Raw genomic sequence first — 27,334 nt, 5'->3', positions numbered from 1 at the left:
CCTTTGAGGAACAGCTAGTGACAAGACTATAGACTTTGTAAAGCGCTGCATAATATGACTATATAAATACTGTGTAATAATAGTAATAATATCAAGGTGGTCCCTTATGGTAAAAAGGTCAAGAAACACTGATCTGAGACACAGATTTTTAGTGCCAGTCTCCCACAATAAAATATTATTCAGTAATCTGCAACATACATGCACTTGTGTAATCACTACCGTTAAAGTTAATGTGTTGGATGTTTATTATGGACATCATACACACTACAGTGATTTTACACATTAGGTCTATAGAAATGATCATTTTAATAGTTCAGTACAGCAACATATTCTTTTCAGATTTGCCATACAAGGATATTTTATATCAAGATCAGTATTTCTGATCAGTCAAGAAAAGCATTAAATAGCAATTACTGTGCACAGCAGGTGACTGCATATGAAATTAATATCTATTAAATGAAGCAAGTGTCATTAATCGACAAATCTAAGACAGAGATCATAGAAAATGCATAAACTACATAAAATGTAAGTCATATAATATGCATGATGTGAAAAAAGAAGAAATGTGTTTGTCTATAAAATATATTATCATTGCATTTTCCAAACACAGATGATCAAACTGATAGTATACGACAGCTCAGTTTTTCTCTTACACAATTCAGATGTTAGCAACCTAAAAAGCTTCAGCTGCCCCAGCTGAAAACCTTTCAGCTTCTAAGTTCAATCAAAAAACTCAGATAAAATGATAAATCATACACACTTTAAACAACCAGTACATCTAATTATATATATATATTTTGATATGCTTCAAGTCAATTAGAACCTCATACTTCCCTGAACAGTCGGATTCCATACTGTAAGACTTCCAGGGTATGGCTAAATATTATTAAAATCTGTAATATAAATTTTATATACACTTTATTTATGTGTAACCAGGCTTGTAATAGTGTATGCAATGCAGTGTTCCACGCAGAATTTTTTTTAAGCTGGGTGGGAAGAAATTGTAGGAGACAGACCCTGTATTATAACTTTTTTATAATATTGTTATTATTTGTTGTATGTGTTGTATTTATCTTTGTATTTTTGTTATTTATATTTGTGTTATGTACCGTATTTTTCGGACTATAAGACGCACTTTTTCTTCCCCAAAACTGGGGGGGAAAAGTGGGTGCGTCTTATACACCGAATACATGTTAAATATACTGGTAATTAAAAAAAATCATACTCACCCGATCCCGCGATGCTGTGGGCTTCTTCTTCTCCTGGCTCTCCTCCCGGCTGCAGCGCGTGTCTCCTCCTCCTCTGAGCGAGGAGAAGCCGACATGCATACCCCCGCGATCCCATAAGCAGGCTGATCCAGCCACGCGCTGCAGCCAGGAGGAGAGCGAGGAGAAGAAGAAGCCCACAGCATCGCGGGATCGCGGTATCGGGTGAGTATGATTTTTTGGCACAGGGTGATCAGAAGGGGATACATTGTGTCAATGTATCCCCTTCTAATCACTCTGTGTCAATGTATCCCCTTCTGATCACTCTGTGTCAGAGTGATTAGAAGGGGATACATTGACACAGAGTGATTTTTTAGTATTTTGTTCAGAATCTTTTTTTTCTAGGTTTTTCTCCTTTAAAATTGGGTGCGTCTTATAGGCCGGAGCGTCTTATAGTCCGAAAAATACGGTAAGTCTTTTACTGCATATATGATTCTGTAAACAATATATTATTTTTATTCGCAATTGTTGTGTGTTTTCCCCTTGCTGACGACCGCCTTAGAACTTACAGGAGGAATTATTATTATTGAAATAATATTAATATTTTATTGGATTATGTCCTCAATAACTCACACTGGTAAATGGAGGCATAAAACTTTGGATTAACCAGGAGTGCAATTTGCACATACAGATTGAAACGAAAGCATAAGCTTAAAGAGGAAGTAAATCCAAAAACTACCCAAAACAAAAAAAATACACTTACCTTCAATCTGGAAAAGCAGTCGATTGGTCCAGAGGTTTCTTCCATCGGGTCCTGTGTTATCCTGGCCTCCTGGGATGCGTGGCGTAGGTATCCCGGGAGGCTCTGCGCTCCCATTCATTCTCGATCGCCTAGAGGGGCGGTGTTGCACCTTTTTTTTTTTTTTTTTTTTTAAACAATTAAACAGAATTTTTACCTTACATAAAAGGGTTGTCCAGTAAGCATAATTACAAGAGATTATTAATACAACATCAGTTGTCCACTGTTCTTTCATTTTCTAATCAGCAGCCTGTGCAAGGGCGATATTTGCAGTGCATTCTTTAATTTATTTACTTTGTAAATCTCAGAAACTTGATGAACAGTAATACAAAACCTTTGGCAAGCAAAAGAAGCTCCCTAACACATTTGGTCAATCACTTTGCAGCTTTAGACCAGTATGTGGTATTATTTTTAGTGTAAAGTGTGATAACGACCGCACAAGCGCAACGAGCTTGACTGATTTCTTTGATTACATCCGCCCTCATGGTGTCTTCCTCCCCTCGCATTTAGCCTGAGGGTGAGTGGTAGGACGTACATCTATGATTTGATTTATGGGTTCCTCCTGATTTAACACTAGCCTTAGTATTGGGTGATCAATACTGACAAGCATCAACCTGCAATAAGGCTAATAGCCAATTTGGAGCACTCAGGTGGTGATTATAAGGGACCTCTTTGAATATTTTTATGGATGCTGACATTTAAAATATTATCTTCGGACATCTGGAGTTGTAGCAACATTTCAGAATCAAAAATGTTGCTTTGAACCATATATGTGCCTAGACCAATCTCCATAACGTTCTTTCATCTGATAAAGCAGACGTTGTTCTGCAAAATGCGTCATCGTTTTTGGCTTATGCTTTTAATTGGCCTACACCGATAGGTGTTTTGAAAATGTATTTAAATTAATTTTTATTATGATACTTTAATAAATTGATATTTGAACTGTTTTTTCGGTTGTCGTACACAAAAAGCCACATCTTTCTAAATATGATGTTTCACCTGCGTACTTTAAATAATATTAATTGCCATTTTGTTCTAGATGTTTCATTATCCACATTTATAACACTTGCAAACAGCAAGTAATTCCATGATATACAGATTTGCCAAGTCTCATTAACAAAATGCTTATTAAAATTGGAGAACAAAATGAGGCCTTGCAAAGCCAAAACAAAGCATCTTGCTTGCTTAGCAGGATGTAACAGGTCCTTTTGAACCTTGCCAGGATCCAAAGAGCAAGATGTACAACATAATAATCCCAACACCTGCCAATGAGGGGCTTTGTGTGCAGAACACTAATAGGTTGAGATGTTGCTTACCTTGTCGTTTGTCCCGATCTCCATCTCTACCACAGCAGCAGCAGAATTGTTGACTTGGTCTGAGTACCTGGAATTTGATTTTACATCAATCCTCCATTTTAAGCCCTTGAGGGTATTTTCCCATCTGGTGTGATTGATCATGCTTTCCCGAATCTTCTTTTTGTGGTTTTTCCAAAATTTAGCAATGACTGTAGATTGTTCAGCTGTGATTCCTCCTTGCTTTTTAGTCTGGGCTGTCAGAAAGGCCTCAATCTGGTTTGCATCCATATCAGCAGAAACTATGGACTGAAAAAAAGGGTAAAAAAAGAATTTGTCAACCATGCAGAGATAATCCAATGGAACTGATATCATACAGCTGTCCATTTAGTTTGATCATTTTGGTTTAAGGTTAAAGCTAGCAAATGAACTCACCCACAGACCTTTTTAATACCTATAGGACTTTCTTCGCGAAACCTCATAGTCTTAGATTGGGTACACACAAAGATGATTCTTGTCCGATAATCGCCTCAGGGCTGATATAGGACGAGAATCTGGTGTGTGTACAGCGCTCATCGTTCATGGATCTGTCCTGGCTGATGATTAAAGATAGTAATAGAAGCGAAGAGGAGAGAGCGCAGCAGAGGGCCGCATTGTCGTTCTCCCCCTCCCCTCTCTATAGAGCAGAACGGCGCTGTATGTACACCACTTGATCAGTCTTTTGTCGTTGGAAAGAATCATGAAAGATCCTTTCCAACGACAATTATTAAAGGTGTTTACACAGTCTTAAATTCTAGCTATGCTCCTAGGGCTGAAAAGTCAAACTTCATACACACATAAGATTTTTGTCACTGTAGGCAAACTTTCATGCTCATTTCTAGAAACAGATGAACGAATGAGTGCTGTACACAGTGCCCATTCTACTCTATGGAGAGGGGAGGTTGAGCAGGTGGCACCCCGCTGTGCTCTCCTCCATTGATTTAGATAGCGGTCATTCCTAATTGTTGTTCATGGATTCCCTCTGGCAGATTGACAATCCATTTTGGGTGACTGCTGTACATGTATCAGATTCTTGTCCGAGATGAGCACAACTGTTGGTTTCAGGCGATGACTATCTCTTGTGCGTACGCAGCCTAAATCATCAGCTCGCATTTCTTTCTGATGGGACAATTAAAACTGGAGCGCCAGACGTTACATATAACGACTAATAAGATTTCATCTTGTAAAATGAAACAAGTAACCTATTTTGTTGCTAAACATAAAACTCAGTGTGTATCCTGTTATTTATTAGCAATGACTCACAATACCTGTTACATTGGGTTCCAGTGGCATTAGCCAATATCAAGCTCATCCAAATGATTGCTGGACATGCAAAACAAACCCCAAAAAACTTTATCTAGATACTTTGGTCAAGTGTAGAATGCCAGCTCTCCACAAGCATTTATACACAAATGGCAGCCAGCTTTTGTAAAGTATGTGTAAATTTACACTTTCAGAACAGAGTTTGCTGTGTCAAGAAGAGTAATGATGTAGTAAATATTATTTTTACACATTGTAACTGCTCTGGTTTATTCATAGCATCTTCGTTCTGCGTATGAGGTCAGTTATGTCAACTTCTGTCTTTTTTGTTTTTATGTGTTCTTAGTTAAACCCTTAGTAAGTCCTTAGTTAACCCTAATAAGCCCTAAATAATCATGTTCCTTACCTCCTTTTTTTTAATTTAAAAAGTGTTTTTTTCCTGACTATATTGCCAAGGGAAAGCATTGTTTGGCAAATATATATATATATATATATATATATATATCTTTGATACATTTAATACCGGTAATTGAATACTGACCGTGGATTCAGTAAAAAAAAAATGCTCTGGTCTATAAAAAGTATGTATATATGCAGGAGTGAGAGCTGAACTGTTTAAAGAGAAAATCTCATATATGTTTTACCAAATTAAAGATATGTAAAAAGTTGTTCTTTTTAAACCTAAAGCTTTTAATTAAAACACAATCTAGAAGCCCCGACACAAGGTTCCTTGTTCAGTTCCTTTATGTTCTTGGGTGGTATTTTGTCTCCATTTTCAAATCGTGTTCCTTCATTTCCATGTGTTACTTGAACTCAGAGTGGTGGCTACAATTGGCAGGGTCAACTTCAAGAGCAATGGCATGCAACGGATCTTGGACCAAGTGCAAGTAGACAAGAAAGAGACCGGAGGAACTAAAGAATACCAACAAGGATGAATCAAGGGCGTAAATATTTTGTTTTTCAATTTCATGTCATGTAGTCTAGATTTATATCTAATCAATATTGAAAATATGGTCTGATGGGGAAACCTCAGGACTGGAAAAACATGGAGCCTGATTTATTAAAGCTCTCCAAGGCTGGAGAGGATACACTTTCATCAGTGAAGCTGGATGATCTAGCAATCTAGTTAGCAAATGTTTTAAATCCTGCACCAGATCCATTTCAAATTTGCTGGATCACCCATCGTCACTGGTGATGTGAATCCTCTCCAGCCTTGGGGAGCTTTAATAAATCAGGTCCATGGAAACAAACAAGCACCATGTGGGGACCAAGAATAGGGCTTTCTAATATCAGATATTGACAAAGGTCTCTATCTTTTTGTGCTACTGTGGGAGACTAATGTATGATTGCTGGACACTTTTCAGAAAAATGATTATTTAAAAGGAAACAATTCATTCAAGGATACAAATAAGTGATTGTTGTGAAAAAAAGAAAAAAAGAGTGGAAATGAATTATTTAAATGTTAATTGCAGGAATGTGTTTTTGTTCAAGATTTGACAGAAGACAAAGTTACCGCGACCTCACAGTACAGGACTATTGCTTCAATATAAAAGCAATGTCACATCATGTTGAAAAGCTAATGTTTTGGGGTCATGCAGGGTCCTTTTTTCAAGCCAACATAGTGGTTGAGAACGTTTTACCACTTAATCCCACTGCTGAAAATCTCATGCCTAATCACAAAAAATCATATGGCATATCAAACTTATAATATTTCAAGAGGCCCTAAAAGACCAGACTGGACAAAGTAAGGAGAACTAGGGGAACTAGTTGAGTTTCATATTAGAGAGCTCATTCTAAACCTGCTTATACCTACATAGAGTCAGAACCATGTACCAATTGGCTGTACTGTGGGTTGTGATTGAAACTTAAAGAGAGGTCCTATGAAAGGTAGGAAAGTTACTGAGTGGTGTTGTGGACAACTTTAGCAAAGGTGGACAAGTAGAGTGAATTGGCTTGGAATTGGCTAATAATAAATGTGAAGTTCCATTTTCTCTAGCAACATTGGCTCAGATCCAAGGCTGGAGAGGATACATTTTCATCAATGAAGCTGGGTGATCCAGCAAACCTGGAATGGCCCAGAATAGTCATTTGTTAGCAAATGTTTTTAATTATGAATCAAGTGCATTCCAGGTTTGCTGGATTACCCAGCTTCACTGATGAAAATGTATTCTTTCCAGCCTTGAAGGACGTTTTTAAATCAGGGCCATTATCAGAAAGAAAACATAGTAACAGAATACTAATTTGCATTCTGTGCTATATATAAAGTTTGAAATGAACAAAGCAGAGAGATAAAATGTAGTAAATAGGTTGGTGTTACATGACAAGCTTCAGATGTGTGCCCTACAGGGACACACAAATCATAGCTTTTGCTCCAAGATAAAGCTAGCCATGAGATTATTTAAGAATATTGCGCTACTGAGTTCTATGAATAGGTGGGAGAGCTGCCAATCCTGTCACTCTGCATGCCACTTTTAGGTCAAGTATCGGTCTAAGAGACACTACAGCCCAGATCCTCCTATTTACACAGGTTGACACTAGAGAGCGATGATGGAAATTCTATTACAAGAAAGTATTTTGTTGTTTGGTAGGTCCTTAATAATAGAGCTGCTTGCCTATTAGATATTAGGCTTACGGCTCGAAAAGAAATCTTTTGTTGTGCACAATAGCGGAAATGTACCAAGAGCACTCTATGCCAGGGAGGACAGGATTATCTTAAGCTAAACATTTTCAGCGAGTCTGCCAAATATTTTTCCGTCATTGAAACCCAATTACAGTCCCACATAACAAAATGACAATAATATACTGTTTCCTGAAAAAAAGGTTGTTTCGCTATGAGAGTAAAAAGCAAGTTTGCTTATAAGGTATCTCAATATTGTAGGAAATCAGATTTCTAACTGAAGAAGACAGTTTGAAAGGTGACCCATCAATATCAAATGAAAAACAAAATAAAAGCTATTCCTTAATTCCTTGTGCAGTGGCATTTTCTTGACGGGAGATTTGAAAATTGTGTCTAATACATTGGTAGTTCAGTGTTTTTTTTAAATTATGTTTATTTAACAATCACCCACTTCAGCAGATTTCAGATCTTTGTGACTGAGTGTAAAAACTGTGAATGTAAAAGAGACCAAATTGCATCTAAAAAGGTCCACCAAAAAGCTTTCATATCTTAGGCAAGTAGTCACGATCTTGGGTCTGATGAGACATTAGAGATGTAATAGTGGTGCCGCCATTAAGACCTTTATTCCACCATAATTAAAGAAAAAGAAAGAAATATTTTAAAAAAAAAAAAAAAAAAAATTCAACAATTGTATTTCTATACTCTACAGGTGGCATCTCCAAATATTCTACACCTGTATACTGTCAGTTGTTACTATATATACAATTGACTGTATACTGTAATTGTAATAAATTAAAATTAATAAATGTGAGATCTAAAGTATAAACAAAGCAATCCCGGACCTGGATCATAGCATTGGTTATCTCCTGGACAACATGTAGTGCATACGTGGCACTACACCAACACATAGGGCCTACATAATTAAAGTTCTCCCACATTGGAGAAGATAGACTATAATGGGAACCTGGGGGATTGAACAAACCTATAATGGATTTCTTTAAAAAATGATGTGCCATTAGTTGGGAAATGTTCCTAATCCTGGACCAGATCCATTTCAGGTTTCCTGGATCACCCAGCATTTTCCATGATAGTCGATTGTCTCTAGTCTTGGAGAGCTTTATTAAATCAGGCCCATGATGCAACAAAGGAATTGGATTCTCTATTGGATTCAGGTCTGGGGAATGTGGGGGCCAATCAGTGGCATCAATGTCTGTGTCATGTGGGAACTGCCTACAAACTGTGGCCACAAGACTTTGGGAACTGTCCTTCACCATGTGAACTCAGACCCCACTGCACCAGTTTAAAATCTCTAAATGGGTCCGAGGAATTCAACCCGGTACCTAACAGCAGTACCTAGCATGTGGAGGTCTGTGTGGCCCTCCAGGAATATGCCCCCCCAGATCAGCAACTGTCAAACTAGTCATGGTGGATGGTGCTGTGGGCCTTTGTAAAGGCCCGTTTTCTGGTATCTCCTCTATACTTGCAACTGTATTGAGAGACACAGCAACCCTTCTTGCCATTGCCTGTATGGATACGTCATCCTGTATGACTGCTTGTGCAATCTAAATAAGCTGCAAGAACCACATCATGCTAGTTCAGTACCAAAGACACTAGCAAAATGAAAGACAGGTAAACAAAAATTAGTCAGGAAGAATACGGAAATGGTCTGTGGTAAAACCATTCACTCTTTGGGGGATGGATTGCTGTTGGCCCCCTGTCTACCTGTGGTTGCTTTCATTTGCAGCAAAGCAGGTAAAACTGGCTAACAATTACTTATGATTCACAATGAGACTGATATCCTAGAAGTTTACTTGACTTGAATTGACTTGAGTGTTTCAACAGTGTATATTATTAGCAGTGTTCTCCCCAGCCCCTTTTAGCTGGGTGCACCACCCGGCTGTTTTTGGATGGTTACTAAAGAGTTAGGTCACAATACATGGGCTGCCACCACCTAAAATTTCTTCCTACCCAGCTAAAAAAAAATTTCTGGGTTGAGCACTGTATTAGGCTTGTGTATAAAATATTTCTATGTTCCTTACACAAAATAAGGTCCCAAAAAGTACTGCTGGTGCAGCACAGCTGCTTTGGGTGCAGGTGATCCTGAATATCATTCTACACTTTTTAAAATGTACATACCTCCCTAAGAGCAGACATATCAAGATGAGCGTGCAGCTTTACTGGCTGAGATTCAGACTGTAAAGCATGGATACCAGAGGGGGGCCCAGGTATGGCGAAACCAGGTCAGTTGATTTGGTCCTTTGCTCATCAATATTGTTAAGACAGCTCTGGCGGATACCCCTGAACCCAAGCCCCCCTAATATCTATGTTAGTAAATACTTATTTAGAGATTGAAATCGCCTCCAACCACTCCTTTATTGAGCTATTAATATAAAAGGGTCTCATTGACCAATCAATAGGTATAAGCATATCAAAGTATCTAGGGTTTGGAGGCTGTAAAGCTATCTCTAGAAAATGTAAATTCTGTGCAAAAGATGCACGCAGGTATATAAAGTACATTCACACCTTATAAACCCCACATGTATGTACAGCGCTGCGTAATATGTTGGCGCTATATAAATCCTGTTTAATAATAATAATAATAACATGTAGGCACCAAGGCTTTGATGCTGGTCTACGTCTCTGACTACTGCTAATACAACAAAAACAAGTACACACATTGTAGCCTATTCTCAGAAATATAAAAAATGATTTTGTTTACTGTATACTGAGGACATAGGACGATCATTCTTCATTATCTGCAATGAGACTGCTAGTGAAGGATGGGATGCAATGCACCAGCACAACCTAGTCCTGGAAACTGTCAACACATAAATGCATAGGTAGCCTACTTCTGTTCCTACAGTACGTCTATAATACTAAAAGGATTTATAATCTCCTCTCAAACACGTGACTGTATAACCTTATATCATGGTTAGTTTTTAGCTCTTTTATCTATATTACAAATATACATGCTACATTTTGCTGTACCACAAAGCAACGGAGTGATAAAGTGTCCCGATTCTTTATACCACTGAGAATAGAGCATAAAACCAGGTAAAAAGGTAAATATAAACTTACTTTGGGAAGGCAACAATGTGAAAGAATGGTTTCTTGGGAGACAGTATACACTATGCTTTGATCTTGCAGTTTATCAAATCAGGCTGAACTGCACATGATTACTATTAATAAGTATAACCTTCAACCTGCCAACCATATATTCTACTGTTGTTACAAAACTTGGTAAATGTGATGGGCGCCATACTACCCTTCCTTAAATTTAACTTTTTGCAGCATGGCGTTGCAAACAAGCAATACTTACAAGGATTGACACTGTAAAAGTGTCATCTAGTTGGATTTTGAAGCCCCAAATTATTTTTTTAATTTACTGGTTAGTAAGACTTGCTAAAGTTGAGTTTTAGTTTTAGTTCTTGTCCATGATGTTTCCTCTGTTCCAACTGTATTTTATTTCATAACATTCAACCAAACCACAAAAAATAGTGTTTCCCTTCCCTTACAGTTTCAAGCATGTCCACATATGAATAGTGTTCAATTACCTGTCAGACGTTTCTACAAGGAAGGCTCAAAACGTTTGTGAAAGGTTGTGAAAGATAATGCAAACCACACAAGTAGGTTATGCTGATCTCAACATCTTTTCCAACCTAACATCTGGCTATTATTTGGAAATTGCTACTTTCTCTACAAAGAAACATAAACTCTTCAAAAACAAATTATAAAGCATACACAAATCCCAACTATAACAGCTATATGCTACTCACGTAAGTCTTGCCAAACTATTTGTACAGCTAGCCTCTGGGTTACATACAAGATAAGGACTGTAGGTTTGTTCTTAAGTTGAATTTGTATGTAAGTCGGAACAGGTACATTATTTTATTAAATGCAATTAGGAAAGAAGTTTGTCTTCACAAATATTGGGCAGCATGATGTCAGTTACTGTATAAAATCCTCACTGAGTTAATGACAAACAAAGCAAAAAAAAAAAACGTAGGAGCCCAGACATTCATTAATTTCTGGATCAAGCTGTGCTTTATTATGCAAAAAGGAATAAATGAGGAATTTGTCTTGGTCAATAAAGTGTTACAAAAGCTTGCAGAACAGCAAAAGATTTCTTCTGCAAGTCATGCAAACTGCCCCCCTTCAAGCCTCCATCCTGCACGTGAACGAGCGGGGAAGCCCCATTCATATCTAGGAATCGTCCGGATATCAGATGTCCTTAACTCTGGGACTACCTGTATGTTTATTATCCTTTAAAATGACCTGTTCTATGGAAGCTGTGCTCAAAAAAAAGTATTGTCTACGGCAAAAAAAATAAAAAAACATTTTCAGGGTGATGCTTAGGCACACAGTAAACCTTTTCATATGTTTCCTAAAGTACCTCATCAGACCAGGAAACATCTTTCACAATCTCTTGTCCAATTATGGTGAGCCCTTGTGAAATTGTACCCTCGGGTGCCTATTCTTGGCTAGCAAGAATAGCACCCTGTGAGTTCTCCAGATGCTGTGGCCCAGTGTCCCTCAACCAGGGTTCCTCCAAAGGTTGCTAGGGGTTCACTGAACAATGAGCAGTTTATGTCTCTCAGGTCAGTTAAGATGAAACCAATGGCCACCATGCTAATGTACTGTTGGCTATGTACATAGTAATACAGTATAGCAGGGGTCCTCTAAAAGGTATGTCAAGGGTTCCCCCATTTTAAAAAGGTTGTAAAACCTGCTGTAGCTCATCTGCCTCAAGGTTCGACATGTTTTATATCAGAGATCCTATTCTGCTTATTTTGGTTCTAATGATTGGTTATTTGCCTTTCTGTAAGTTTGAACCAGTCTAGCTCTTTCCATCTAGCCTCTGGCATCAAAAAAGCCCAGAGAACTACCACTCACTGGATAATTTCCCTTTTTTAACAATTCTCTGTAAGTCCCAGAGATGGTCGTCCATGAAATACCCAGCAGATCAGCAGTTTTTGAAATACTCAAACAGAGCAGGCGATGGAGAATGAATGGGAGTGCAAAGCCTCCCGGGATACCTACGTCAGGTCACGGATCCTGGGAGGCATGCGCAGAAGGAGCCTTTTCACACATGTGCAGTGAGATCGGCAAGTTTTTTTCCATCCTACGTCACTCGTTCTCGTGCCTGGGTCGGGTGACATAGGATGAAGAACCCGGAAGAAGAGACGAAGATGGGATCCGGGACTACGTGGGACCCGATGCAGGACACCCCCAGATGGATCAGACTGCCCTGCGGGATTGAAGGTAAGTGTATTTTTTTTTTTTTGGCAGTTTTCAGTTTAGTTTCTTTTTAAGTACTTTACAGCAGTGAAAGTCAGTGAAGAGTAGAAGAAGGCAGAAGAGTGCTTAATAATTGCTAGTATATCTAACATTATCAAAGAACATTGGAAAAGGATCCTGCACAATGGCCAACTTGAAATACAGGATAACCTGACACCCTGTTCATTTTAGAAAATTCACAAAGTGATAAAGTTATAAATATAGGAACCGAACATGTAATTACAACTCTTTCAAAATGTTAACAGCAATGCATGCCTAATGAAATAATAATTTGAGCACACTTCAATAAACAGAAGAAAACAACCTGTAATGATTTCACTTTGGAAGAGATCATAGACTAACAGATGGAGGAATATTCTCACGCATATTCCTTCCAAAATTCATATTAGATTAATCAAATGTAATTAACTGTCAACTTGACAAAAGAAATGTCTACTAATTAGAACTGTTGAGGAAAAAAAAAATCTCCCACAGAGCCATTAGAAAGCAGTAATTCAAGCAGTAATCTACATTGGGGCAGGGAGGGAGGGGAAGATGATTTGTGAAATGTGCCCCCTAATGATAAATATACAGTATATATAGTAACAATAACCCCCTTTGTTACGAAGTCCAAAAGATTATTAAAATATCATATCATAATTCAACATATTCTGAACAGTGCAGGTCCTCTCTATACCCAACATAAGCCTGTTGAGGCTCTTGTGGGCTGCAAAACACTTCATTATCATGTCATCTTTCAAACTTTAAAACAAGATGTAAGGGGTAATAATGATGAGATGTTATTTGTGCTGCCAATTGACAGTTGTTCTAAGCGACATGTTCTATTCTGGTACGATGTCAGATGGGAATTTATTGATCAGTAATGGTAATTATCCTAATGGTAAATGGTCCCCAGACAACTTCCAAGTCAACTAAAAATTTCACAATTTTTTTGCTTCCATTGTGCAATGTCGCCAGAGACGCTCTAACTTGCGGTCTCCAACAAACATTAAATAAGGTATTTACAATGCAGCTAATGGAGTTTCCACAACTAAACAATTTGTCTGAAAAGCAGAATCAACCCTACAATAAAGTAAGACAGTGAGACATGATGCCAAATATACTGGGTTTACATACACAAGTATAATAACTACGTATGTGATATGTATGTAGCTTGGGAGACCCCAACTTTAAGGCCCTTTTTTATATTGGCATTAAACCCTGGCTGACTTACCTGTCTGCATTCTAGCAACGGGTGCCGCCACCTTGCTTCTCTCTTTCCTCTTCCAGGTGATCTTCATTAATCTTCATTGGCCATGCCAGGATGACATAACTCCTGTGCCAGTATTAAAGAGGTAATTCATCACAGTATGCGCACATTCCACTTTAATGAACGCCATTCTGGCATGACTTCCCATGATTGCTTCTACACGATTGGTTCAAGAAGTGACCGAAGATCTTAACTGTATGCAAGCAGGTCTCTTCCTGTATTCAGCTACACACATCATGGAAATGATTTCTAGGATGGAATGATTGCTGCCTTTCTTATCCTCAATGGTCTACAAAACATTACCTATCCTCAATGTTTGTGTCTGTATTGTCTTTTGGCTTGTACAGACCTATATATCATGTAGTACTTTTGACCCAACTCTTACATTGTGCCTGTCAGGTCACTACTAGACCCTAATGGGGACTGAAATACTGTTCTCTTGCCAGTTATAGGGACTCTTTCTCCCCGACTAGATCTAGGCAGGTATTGAACAGCAAAAAAATGTAAAGATGGACCAATACAACATCAGAATGTTTAAAAGACTTACAAATCACTTTGATTACTTTTTACTTTATTTCTGATATATACTCTTGTTGTGTATTCCTTCACTGTGTTCTGTCAAAGGGTCCATATTTAATGTCTGGATGCCATGCTGTACTGGTGTTGTATGGTTTGGTGGGGAAGCAATGGTTTTCCCTAGCTCACACGGTGCAGAGTCACTTCCCCTAGGTAGGGTTAAGTCTTTATTAGTAGATTTGATGCAAAGGGGTTCCCCCCCCACATTAACCCTTTTCCTTACTACCAATACCCCATTTTGGAGATTCTCCTGACCCCCTAAACCCTTCTTCTCTAATATTCCCTCTGTTCGTTACTATATCCCATGTCTACCTTTTATCCCTTTTAAACAAATAGGGATTTAGAAATGAAGGGAGGATATTTCAAAATGTAAATCAGGTGAATAGGCTGCAGTCTGAACTGAATTGTGTACTTAGAGAAGTTTCTTTCAGCTAGGTTGGAAGAAATTGAAGGTGGGTGGCAGCCCCTGTATTGTAACCCAACTCTTCAGTAACCACCCAAAACTGCCGGGGGTTACTAAAAAGTTACTAAAGAGTGCCAGGTGGTGCACCCAGCTAAAAGGGACTTGAGAGAACACTGGACAAATAAATCCAATAGGGGGGCTGGGGTACAGGTAGAAGCAGCCGTATAGCTCTTAACGCCTTTCTTGCCTCTCCAGGGCATCAGTATTGGGTTACCTTATGGTCCCATCTCAACCCAATGACTTTAAAAGCATGTAGCCAACTCTAGGAAGATGGGAGGCCTTTTCCTTGACAGCTTTAAGGACACAAATTATAAAAGTGGCTGAAGTCTATATAACAACTGCCCTATACGCATTCACTCCTCTGTCTGGCATGGCTGGTCTGTAGACTTTGAGTTGTTAGACCCCTGTTAAACATCGGTTCTCTCCTATTGAAACTTGTGTCTTCTGGCACTGTACAAGCATACTTGTTTTAACTATGTCATTCACCTTTCTTTCTGGTAAAAGTTTATTTTTTAAATGTAATAATAGTTTAAAAAAAGTACAAACTGAACACTAAATGTTTCCTTTAACTTGTTTCACATGAGTTTCATCCATGAGCACACATCTTAGATGTGTAACTTACTTTGTAAGAAAGTTATTGCTTGTTAAACTTTTTTTTTTTCTGACATTACCATGAAGAACTAAAAACAGTATAGAAAATAAAAACGGCCAGAACATGTCTTGTGTTCAATAAATGAGTCATGGTGTTCTAAGAAATTACCAAATTCTAAATACAGTTTCAATGTAGAACATCTCTGTTTAAAAATAGGAAATCAAAATTCTATGAAAGACAGTGTTTGAAAAAACCAGTCACTTAATTTATCACATGATGCAAACATGCAAAAGAAGAGGTTACCTTTACTGGAGTTTGCATGTGAAAACGACTGCTAGATCCAAAGGTATAGGCAGCTGATGTTACATGCAAATCACCAGTTTTACTGTAAAAGTTAAACATGGTCCTGATCCCTTCATTTCTTTCAGCATTCCTACGGGTCATTTAAAGAGGAACTGAACTCTGGAAATAGTTTCCAATAACAAAAAAGCAGATGAGAAACATTGGTCATTTGTATTGCTGGTGGTTCCCTCTATCTGATCTTTGTTTGTTACTGACCTATCATGCCTTGGTCTGCACTGTGTGATGGCAGCCATTATAGTAGAGGGACGGCTTTGTTTCTGGATGTCAGGTCTTCCAAGAAGGAAAACAGCACAGTAGTGACATTGCCAAGTCTCACTCCAGATCTCCTACGTAGCAGAGAAAGAAGTGCTTTATCTCCTAATGCAAATGTACAACTTTAAGGTTGCAGGCACTTAAGTGCCTAGGCTCACTTACATACCTTATTTTAGAAGTTTTAGAAGATAAAATGTACATTTTTTGGGATACTACATGAGCGGAATTACCAATTCTTGATGTTCCCTATAAAATACAGCATTCTCCCTAGAATTTAATCTGGGTGGGAAGAAGCTGTAGGTAGGTGGCCACCCCTACATTGTGACACAACATTTCAGTAACCACCCAAAAACAGCCGGGTGGTTACTGCTAAAAGTGACTGGGGAGAACACAGAAATAGTAAACCTTTACGACTTGAGTTCAAGTCCATTTAAAGGATAATTAAAACAAAGTAGCTTTGTCCTCCCTCAATTATATTAAATAAAGAATAAACATTCTTTTAACTTCACCGTCCAGAGACCTTCACTGCCTGGCTTCCCAAAGCTTCTAGCAAAAATCTTCCAAGCTTTAAATTTGATGGCAGACCTTACAAACAAAAGAGCTTAAAGTGGACCTTAACTTAAGTTTTTACTTCACATAACAGGGTACACAATCCTTTTATCCAAAGTAAAAATTATATATATATTTTTTTTATATGCAAGACCCTTTTTGGGTGAAGCACCTCCCTTTTCTGTCTTGATCTCCGTGGGGGTGTGTAGAGCCTCCCAGGATACCTACCCAAGGCATCCTGGGAGGCTCCTGGCTGCTATTTCTGGGCATGCCTGTGATCGGAGCCTTTTCTTTAATGGGGAAAAAAATGCCAATCTCACCCATGCGCAGTGTATATATGAAGAAGGAGGAAGAAGGCCAAGTAACATGGCGGCGCCAAAGGAGGATACCGGAAACATGCGGGACCGGATCGAGGAAAGGTCCAATGTGAATTTTTTATTTTTCCGCTTAGTTCTACTTTAAAGTTCCATTTTTAAAAATGTTTGACCATAATCTCCGATTTCCCATGTGCCTTCCGGGACTGGAGGAACTCCCATAGATCTTTGATAACATCATGACCTATGTTGCCGAGATGATGAGGAGGGGAAGAATTCAGTAGAAAAGTAGTTTAGAAAAGAGCAGGGCTGGTCCAATATCTTATGAAAATCAGGTTGCAAAATCCTATGTGTTACCAACCCACAACAGGAAATACACATGTATAATTCTGCGCATGCATCTTTAAAGTGGAATTAAACCCACACCATTCACCTATCCATGTTTGTTTACAGGGCACTGCCATCTTCATTCATTTCTTTCTCCTCCTCCGCCTTATGATCATTGGCCTAATTGATTGGCTTTGCCAGGATGACTTCACTCCCACGCAGGCAGTTCATTCATTCCTAGCAAAGTGCAACTGCCCTCTTTTTTGACATTTCCCTGGCGCGAACAAGCAGATAAGACAGATTACTGCAGAAGGGACATCGCCTCTCCCTTTCTGCAATACCCATCTGCCTGATCCTGTAGCCTTTAAAGTGGGACTTTAGTTCCACTTTAAGGGATAAAACCTAGGAAAAATGTATCATAACTTGTATCGCAGAGATGCACTGAATATCTGAATATAACCGATAACATTTTTTTTTTGCAGTTTTTGGGAAAATATTGTTAAATTCAAACAATAAGTTCTTCTTAATGAAAAATGTATACACAATACATTTGTAATGTTGTCAAAACCACGAATAGTAGGAGGGCTCTTTTCAGAAGCTGCTAAAAAAAACATATGTGAAAACGGAAATCCATTGAGAGAAAAAAAAATGATGGAATGGAGTAAAACTAAGAAACAACTGGAACATTTCAGAGTACTTTTAAAGCACTGATGCAGCATAACACAGGAAACTACAACCACAAGCTCACATCCTCATAAACAAGAACTACAAACCCACAGCCAACAATCTGAGGGGATGAATAGTTATGAAAGTGTAATCAGCCGTGCCAGATGATAGAATAGTTTAGCCTTAAATGGAAATAAGAATTTATTCAAAGCTTACAGCGCTCTCAGCACTACACTACAGTGGAAAACAGAACATTCATACAATTTCTTGTATCAAACACAAACTGTATATTTCTCAGGAGGTATAAATCAGAAGCTAAAGAAGTTTTAAAGTTTAAAGATGTATAGACCCATGTGATAAAAAAAGATACTGTCACGTTGCCTGAGCAGAGAAGTGTCTCTGCAAAGGACCCATGGTCCCCATTGTACTCACATTGACTGTACTTTCTCACCTTGACTGTATTTTCTCACTTTTCCCAAAATCTAAAATCTTCTACTCAATTTTATTTTACAGAGATGTAGAGTTCTTTCGTTAATAATTTTGTAGATCTGTGTTTCCTAACCAGGATTCCTCCAGGGTTTGTTAGGGGTTCCTTAAGCAATGAGCAATTTGTGCCGCGTAATATGTTAGCGATACATGAATCCTGTTTATTTTCATTAATACCAATAATATTATTACACCCCCTAGTGGGAAGAAGGTACAACTAAACCCATAATGACAATATAAAACACACAAACACAAAAAGAAAAAACAAAAAGTGCAAAAATAACTGCATATCACCATATTCACACATGGCTGTCAATTATTTCTTTGACACATAAATACATTAAATATACAACATTATAATTATATCATATATGACATTATATTTATATTAGTTCCTCTGCCCAGTACAACTAACGTACAACTGCCCAGACTAGGTAGGTTAGATTTCTAAGCAAAAGTGCGTTACCATGTTGCAAGGCAATGAATCCGATCTATGTGCAGTGCGGTGCCAAATATTATGAATGGCACCATAATGGATTGTAGAGTCCAACAGACCAGCAGAGCACATACAGCATGCCATGTGCTGCGATGTTAAAAAGAGTCATGCCATTTTTTTTTAATCTGTTGGGAGTCCACAGACAGCCTATTCATGTTAAAAAGGTTGCCTTAAGGCAACGAACAGTAATAACAGACATAACAAATATGCACTTAAGTGTAGTAAATAGGCCCATATAAAAAAAAAAACAACATTTTTTGGAGTACAGTTTTATTTTTTTTTATAGTGTTATGGGTGCACAAATGTCTTTATATTGCAAATAAATCTACAGAGAAATGTTTGAGATCCATATTAAATACTAAACATTTATAGAGGCAATTTTACTTGTCCAGCCATTTAAAACCTTGCCAATTTGGTACCCCCTGCAGATACACATTACAACCTGGACACAATGTTCCACAGCCTGTGAGGAGATAATAAAGGAGCAGCAGCAGATTGATGAGATCATCTCTCTCCTCCTAAAACTAAAGCCCAACTCCAGTTTAACCCGTTTATGAATTAGTCTCAGATAGGGGCTCTCCCTTTGCAAAAGACAGGTGCTTTGTTTCTAAAGCTCCTTAATAAGGACGTCATATGTAGTTTAACACAATATACAATACAATATACAATACAATATAGCTCATCCTAGGTTCCCACTGTTGCCACTTGATATCTGTGAAGCTTTTTTTTAGCATCATATTTTTTTTGTAATGACTCTGCTGTCATCCAATGGGCAAAAGAAGAATTACACCAGTCTAAAGAACATACAGGTTGGCAATCCAAAATCCGGTTCCATCAGTTTTCTGGAATAAATTTCTGTGCGCATTTTCAACACAGGTACTGTAGTACACCGTTTGCCGCTGTCCTCCAGAAACAGCTGTTAGGTCTGCTTGCTACACTAAATACACGTTGAGACGTCCCTGCTGCCTGCTTTCCGGAACTGTGCCAGATGTCCACAGGTGCTGCAAGAGGAAGGCTGGCCTGTGTGTGGAGGTGAATATACCCTTCAAAAATCCGGAATTTTTGAACATCTGGCACTCCTCAGGTCTGGAGGTTGCTGGATTTTTGAATGTCAACCTGTATTTAAGAATTGTCCTATATGCTTTAATCTCTAAATAGGCATTTTAAAAAATTCTACATAAATGCAATGAGATCAGAGATATGGGAAGAAGAATTTGGGTAGCACCATTTTCAATACACCATTTTCTCCAATACACAATACAGACAGGCACTAATGAGAGTATTTGTTGTCTGCTGCACCCAAAGATTGAAAGAATCTCCGATACGATTACATATGGAGGTCAAATGATTTCCCACCTTCCCCTCCAAACCTTTATAACCGCTGCAATCCTGATGCCACAGCTTATTTTTGTACTCTTAAGTGGCACAGGTGCAGTTACGCCCCATAGAAGTCTATGGCACAGGTAGGCTGATCCATCTACCTACCTGCTTCATAGAAGTATATGGGACTGAGTAGGACCTGCTCAATGTGCCTTTCATTTTATTTTATTATTTCTTGCACCCCAGCGCTGCCTCTCTCAGCCACTTATGTCTGCTTGGACTCGTTCCAGGTTCAGCTGCAGAGGACAGCACTGAACCAGCTTCCTTATAGTGACAACTGTAGACCACGTCCACCCATTATGGATTGTCACAGCCGCTTGTACCCTGAATCAGGAGAGCATGGGACGGAAGTCAGAAGCCTATACCAGAAAGTGCCTTAACAAGATTCTTCATGTCAGGATCTCCAGGGATTATCGTATTGAAATCCGCAGAGGTCACAAGATTTAAAAACATATATTTAATAAATAAGATAATAAATCTTTTATGAGGTAACAAATATTATTATATATACAATTATTATAATCACCAACAACTTACACAGTGTTGTACAATAAATAAGGGTTGCAGATGACAAACTTGCATATTAGACAGATGTACACAATGACACCAGAGTAGGAGAGGACCTCAACCAATAAAGCTTATAATCTAAGAGGTGGAGGGACATAGTATACAATAAGTGAATATTATGTATTTTAAATGGCAGAATGCTTTTGGGAGATTTCACGACCACAAGTGCACAGTGCATATATCCAGGAATAGATATACAGTACCAAAGATTTAAATATATATATTTGTACCCTATAACAACTAATTTTGTATAAGTATTAAAGACAGCAGATATACACATATACTCCAGTACAAACAGGGATTATATATGGCCTAAAAATGCAATTAGAAAAATATTCTATTTTTTTTACTTGGGTCACTAGATGGCACTGTATCCTCATGTAAAACGTATAGAGACTGAGATAGCATTTGTAACAGAGGAAACAGTGCCATCCACTGGTAGCCAACAATATTGCACAAGAGATCATTTAGGAGAAAATAACAAAAATATATCATAACCAACTCAGAAACAAAAATACTTTACCTGTAAAAAGGTAGGCGGGGGGGCTGGGGGGATAAAAAAAACTGAGCCCATGTGATTTTATTTTTCCCCACTTTAAATAAATGACAAAAAATACACCATGGATTTTATTGGCACTTCTGCTGATTACAGCTTTAAAAGTTAGCAGAGATAGGGCATCCTAGTTTTTTTCCTTATGAATTTACAAAATGCAAAATGAGCTAACAAAAGAAAAATATAAATCAAAATAATATAAGGTGTGACTGCTCTTTACCTTCAAACCAGCATGGATTATTCTAAGTACACTTGCACAAAGTGAGGGATTTTGTAGAATTAAATTCAGGTGTATGGTTAACCAATTATACCAAACAGGTGCTAATGATCAGCATTTATATAAAGTATGTAGTTTGTCATTACCCAAAAAAAAAAAAACAGATGGGTGAGGAACAAACAAACACAACTACCGAGGTGAGGTTGTGGAAGACAATGTTCATGTCACAGGTCATGACAACATGGACAGCAGCAAGACACAAGGTAGTTACAATACATCAGCAAGTCCCCCCATGCAAAGACTTCAAAGCAAACTGGGGTTCTAAGTGCTGTTCAAGCTCTTTTGAAGAAACACACAGAAATGAGCAATGTGAAAGATTGTAGATGCTGCAGTGGGCCAAGCGAACTAAGTCTGGCAGCTGAAAGACAAATCAGGCTTACTACCATTTGAAATCAGAAGATCCCTAGCACAGCCATCATTTCAGAACTGGCAGAAACCTGAGAGACCCAAGTACACTAATCTACTGTCTAAAGCAGGCATGTCCAAAGTCCAGCCCGGGGGGCAAATTGCGGCCCGTGTTCAGATTTCCACTGGCCCGCAGCCTCTGTCAATAATATGCGGCCCCCCAGCACTGTTGGCCACAGTATAAAACATACGCGTACAAAAAAGCTATTTTATATTTCATTGGAGTTGATCAACCGGCTTGCAATTATCAGCCCGCTACTCCTTTGGCATATTTGGCAGGAAGGGAATCCCCTACGTCATTATATACCCTACATTATATATTATATACCCTGGTGGACTTGTGCTGTGCGGGACCCGTGCAGACGATGGCCACAGTAACCCTGAGTATGTGCTGAATGGTTGGCCCCTATGTGCTGAATGGTTGGCCCCTACGCATTTTCACCAAATCTGGCCCACTTGCAAAAAGTTTGGACACCCCTGGTCTAAAGAAATTCAGGCAGAAGTATTCATGGAAGAATTGCCATTAAAAAGCCAGACCTCTGACATGAAAACAATGCCAAACAACTCAACTGTGCACGAAAACATAAGAACTGGGGTACAGAAAAATGGCAGCTGGTGCTCTGGACTGATGAGTCAAAAACTGAATATTTGGCTGTAGTAGAAGCAGATTATGTTGTCAAATGGCTGGAGAACAGAAATATATTAACTATCTGCAGGCAACAGTGAAGCATTGGTGGAGGTTCCTAGCATGTCTGGGGCTGCATTTTTTAAAATGGAGTTGAGAAATTGGTTGGGGTTAATGTGTCTTCAATGGTGAGAAATACAAGCAGATAGTTACCCATCATGGGAGACTTCTGATTGGCCCCAAATGTATTCTGCAGCAGAACAACAACCCCAAACATACAGCCAATGTCTTCAGGGAATATATTCAGTTTAAAGAAGAACAAGGAATCTTCTTGGAAGTGATAGTATGGCCAGCACAGAGCCCTGATCTCAGCATCAATGAGTGTGCCTGAGATTACAGGAATTGAATCAGAATCAGAGATCAGAAGCAGCCAACAACTAAATATCTGTGATTATTTCTCCTAAATGTCTGGAACAACCAACCTGCTGCGTTCTTTAAAAAGTGCAAGCGTACCTAGAATCATTCTTCCCATCTTCTGTTCATTCACTTTGCATTGTTGGTTGATACAAATATACTAATAACACTTCAGTTTGTAAAAGTGTTCTTAGTTTTCAGGCCTGACTATTTTGCACAGTACAGAAATATATAGTGTTCTCCCCGGCCCCTTTTAGCTGGGTGCACCACCTGGCACTTTTCAGTAATTGTCTGTATTTGGGCGGTCACTGATGAGCTGGGTCACAATATATTGACTACCACCCACCTTTATATAGTATATACCTGCAGTTCAGCTTTTAAACAAGAACAAACTTCAAACTTCAATTACATTGGGGTATATTAATAAATGTTTCCCCAGTCATTGTTCGGAGCAGGGTCCTCTCTTCCTCCTGCCTCACTGTCTGTATCTGTCTGTCATCTGCAACCCCTATTTAATGTACAGCACTGCATAATATGTTGGTGCTATATAAATCCTGTTTAATATTAATAATTCGGGAGAAAACTCGCCAACAGCTATTCAAATCCTTCTACGGTAAATTTCTTGTTTCAGTGTATATTAAAACAATTACTTGCTCTGCCACCTAGTGGCTAATTGTCAAAAGTGTACAGCAGTCACTGTACTTAATCTACCGTATTTTTCGCCGTATAAGACGCACCATTTTAAAGGAGGAAAATCTAGAAAAAAAAAGATTCTGAACCAAATACTGTACTATTCCCCTTCTGATCACTCATGTGCCATTCATACCGTATTCCCCTTCTGATCACTCATGTGCCATTCATACCGTATTCCCCTTCTGATCACTCATGTGCCATTCATACCGTATTCCCCTTCTGATCACTCTGTGCCAATTTAAATTCCCCTTCTGATCACCTATTTTGCACAGTACAGAAATATATAGTGTTCTCCCCGGCCCCTTTTAGCTGGGTGCACCACCTGGCACTTTTCAGTAATTGTCTGTTTTTGGGCGGTCACTGATGAGCTGGGTCACAATATATTGACTACCGCCCACCTTTATATAGTATATACCTGCAGTTCAGCTTTTAAACAAGAACAAACTTCAAACTTCAATTACATTGGGGTATATTAATAAATGTTTCCCAGTCATTCTTCGGGGCAGGGTCCTCTCTTCCTCCTGCCTTACTGTCTGTATCTGTCTGTCATCTGCAACCCCTATTTAATGTACAGCGCTACATAATACGTTGGTGCTATATAAATCCTGTTTAATAATAATAATTCGGGAGAAAACTCGCCAACAGCTATTCAAATCCTTCTACATTTCCTGTTTCAGTGTATAATAAAACAATGACTTGCTCTGCCACCTAGTGGCCAATTGTCAAAAGTGTACACCAGTAACTGAGATGAGTTTAGGTCGAAATGATAGGGGAATCATTTATAAATACACCCCTTATATAATTAATTATCCTTCAGTGGTGTGTAAACATACCAATAGGATGGTTTCAAAAGAAGGACAAAAAAAAAACATAAAACCTTTTTTTGATGTGCACTTTTGGTGTCAAGACTATAATTTTTAAATGATTTACGCATTGTTAAAGTGGAATGAAATCATTCAAAAATTGTGATTAGACAGGTCCTTTATTGTTAAAGGGAGAGGTGATGTCCTTCCTGCAATAAAAAAAACTTGTTTGCCTAATAGCAATTTTTCAAACAAAATCAGCTGTTCTTACCACCATCTTCGCTGGTCCTTATGGGAGTTCAGGAATTTCATTCTTCTTGCTTTCGGCATGTTTACAGTCCATTCAACAAGATGCTCCTTAATGCTTGGAATTAATGAACTGTACACATGCCTGAGGAAAAATGCAGGTTGGCCACAAATCCTGAACTCAGAATGGAGCTGCCAATGATAAAATTTTGTTTAGGCAGGTGAGGTTATATTTGGTTATTTTCTTTTTTTATACATACAGTTAGGTCTATAAATATTTGGACAGGAATACTTTTTTTCTAATTTTGGTTCTGTACATTACCACAATTAGTTTTAAATGAAACAACTGAGATGCAAATGAACTTTCAGTTTTAATTCAGTGGGTTCAACAAAAAGATTGTATAAAAATGTGAGGAACTAAAGCCTTTTTTTACACAATCACTTCATTTCAGGGGCTCAAAAATAGTTGGACAATTGACTCAAAGACTATTTCATAGGCTGGTGTGGGCAATTCCTTCATTATGTCATTATCAATTAAGCAGATAGAAGGCCTGGAGTTGATTGTGGGGCGGAGGGGTGCCTCTATGTGGAAGATTTTGTTGTGAACAGACAACATGCGGTCACAGGCTCTCCATGCAGGTGAAACAAGCCATCCTTAAGCTGCAAAAACAGAAAAAACCCATCCGGGAAATTGCTGCAATATTAGGAGTGGCAAAATCTACAGTTTGGTACATCATGAGAAAGAAACAAAGCACTGATGAACTCCACAAAGCCAAAAGACCTGGACGTCCATGGAAGACAACAGTGGTGGATAATGGCAGAATCATTTCCATGGTGAAGAGAAACCCCTTCACAACAGCCAACCAAGTGAACAACACTCTCCAGGAGGTCGGCGTATCGATATCCAAGTCATGGAAAAATAAGACATCCCCTGAAAATAAGACCTAGGGCATATTTTGGCATTTCAAAAAATATAAGACAGTGCCCTATAATCGGGGAAACAGGGTACCTGTTCTGACTTACATACAAATTCAACTTAAGAACAAACCTAAAGTCCCTATCTTGTATGTAACCCGGGGACTACCTGTACACTACCATTCATAGCGATGAGGTGTCTGGACAGAAGTGGTACAAGTAGATTTTTGGTACATTTGGTCCGACAAGCAACCCATTAAAAATGGAAGTAAATCTGTGCAGCTCACCTGTCTGCACTCCAGCTCAGGTCACCGCCATCTTCTTTCTATTCTTCCCCTTCTGAACGATCTTTAGCCATAGTGATTGGCTGGGGTGATCTATCTATCGCACAGATGCACGGAGATTCATTCATCCTAGAACATGCTAGGGAAGCCGGGATTGTCCGATTTCCCTTCCAACTACAGCTAACATTGCACATGCACAGCTCAGCTTTTTGCCAGAAACCCGGGGTGATCAGGTAGGTAAGACTCATCATCGCAGAAGGGACATCGCCTGTCTGCTTCTGCACTAATAACCGGCCTGACTGAACATTTGTAAAAGTTGAACTTTAGCTCATCTTTAATGCAACATACATGACCGCACTGCAATAGTGAGAATGAGCCAATAAAGTTTATTGGAACATAAGTTTCAATCCCTCTAAAGCTGCAGCTTTTATTAATGCTGTACTCCATGATCCTGCCATGAAGGTATATCTTCAGGTACTTCCTGTTATAAAGTGACAACCATCCTGGCCTCCTAATGTGGCTGCTGAGTTGTCACCCTGACCACACAAGCTACAAGAAGCACCATTAGAGGAATGATCTGCAAGAACTTAGCAGCACTGATTATAGAAACATGCAGTACCTTGATGATGCCTTGCATTTTGTCATGCAGAGCTCGGAACTCATCCAGGGGCAGATCCGGGTACAGCTCCCTCTTCAGCAGCTCCTCATTGATCTCTGTGTTCCCATAATACTTGCTCTGGGCTATTCCCTTCAGTAAACCACTCAGAGACTTGATCTTCTCTGTATCAGCCATGACAGCTAGACAATCACGTGACACAGCAAACCTTCGACCACGTGACTGTTAACACTCATTGGCGGATGTCAAGTTAGGCGGCTATCTGCCGCCATGTTTTGGTTGGCAAAACAATGTTTCGGCGCGTAGAATGGCGCCCTAGACGTCATCACGCATTATAGATGTTCTCTTACGTCGTGTAAGTCCCGCCTGTAACCGGCGTTTTGTTCTGGAAGATTCAGGCTCCGGGTTCTGACAGGGGCGAGGCGAATCCATTGTCATCCTGTGTACGGCCGAGCTTGTCGGCGTGAAGAATCTCTGACACTCGTCTCTGTGGAGCGCTCCATCCATCATGCCGGAAATTTCCACACCTAAAGCCATGCCAGCACCGCCCGCGAGAGGAAACGGTGGCAGCAAGTTCAAGGGAGCCTACCAGGACCGGGATAAGCCGGCCCAGATCCGCTTCAGCAATATTTCTGCTGGCAAAGGTGAGGCTGCGGCTCCGCTAGGTGTCGGCCGCGCTGTGCTGCTGCAGCATAAAAACTACACGTGACTAG

At 39.1% G+C, this 27,334-nt stretch overlaps 2 protein-coding genes across 5 annotated transcripts in view; one reads left to right on the top strand and one right to left on the bottom strand.

Annotated features, from left to right (window-relative positions):
• The window catches only part of COMMD1 (copper metabolism domain containing 1), a 76,158-nt gene extending 49,297 nt beyond the window's left edge, over window positions 1-26,861 (bottom strand). Inside the window, exons 1-2 of one of the 4 annotated variants that reach the window (XM_072409532.1) lie at window positions 26,625-26,861; window positions 3,321-3,605 (exon numbers count right to left, since the gene is read on the bottom strand). In XM_072409532.1, the coding sequence (XP_072265633.1) occupies window positions 3,321-3,605; window positions 26,625-26,798 (459 nt within the window). In that variant the 5' untranslated portion in view covers window positions 26,799-26,861. Of the gene's footprint in view, window positions 1-3,320; window positions 3,606-18,312; window positions 18,450-26,624 lie in introns of those variants that run through there. The other 3 variants (XM_072409533.1, XM_072409534.1, XM_072409535.1) reach the window with 3 other exon arrangements.
• Window positions 26,862-26,962: 101 nt separating this feature from the next.
• Window positions 26,963-27,334, top strand: part of CCT4 (chaperonin containing TCP1 subunit 4) — a 12,291-nt gene continuing 11,919 nt past the window's right edge. The window contains 1 exon segment of the mRNA XM_072409536.1: window positions 26,963-27,265. Coding sequence (XP_072265637.1) covers window positions 27,130-27,265 — 136 coding nt within the window. The 5' untranslated portion in view covers window positions 26,963-27,129.

Source organism: Pyxicephalus adspersus, chromosome 4, assembly GCF_032062135.1.
Source record: "Pyxicephalus adspersus chromosome 4, UCB_Pads_2.0, whole genome shotgun sequence".
Lineage (NCBI taxonomy): Eukaryota > Metazoa > Chordata > Amphibia > Anura > Pyxicephalidae > Pyxicephalus > Pyxicephalus adspersus.
Note: the sequence above shows the minus strand (reverse complement) of the source record. Positions and strands in the feature narration are given on the sequence as shown.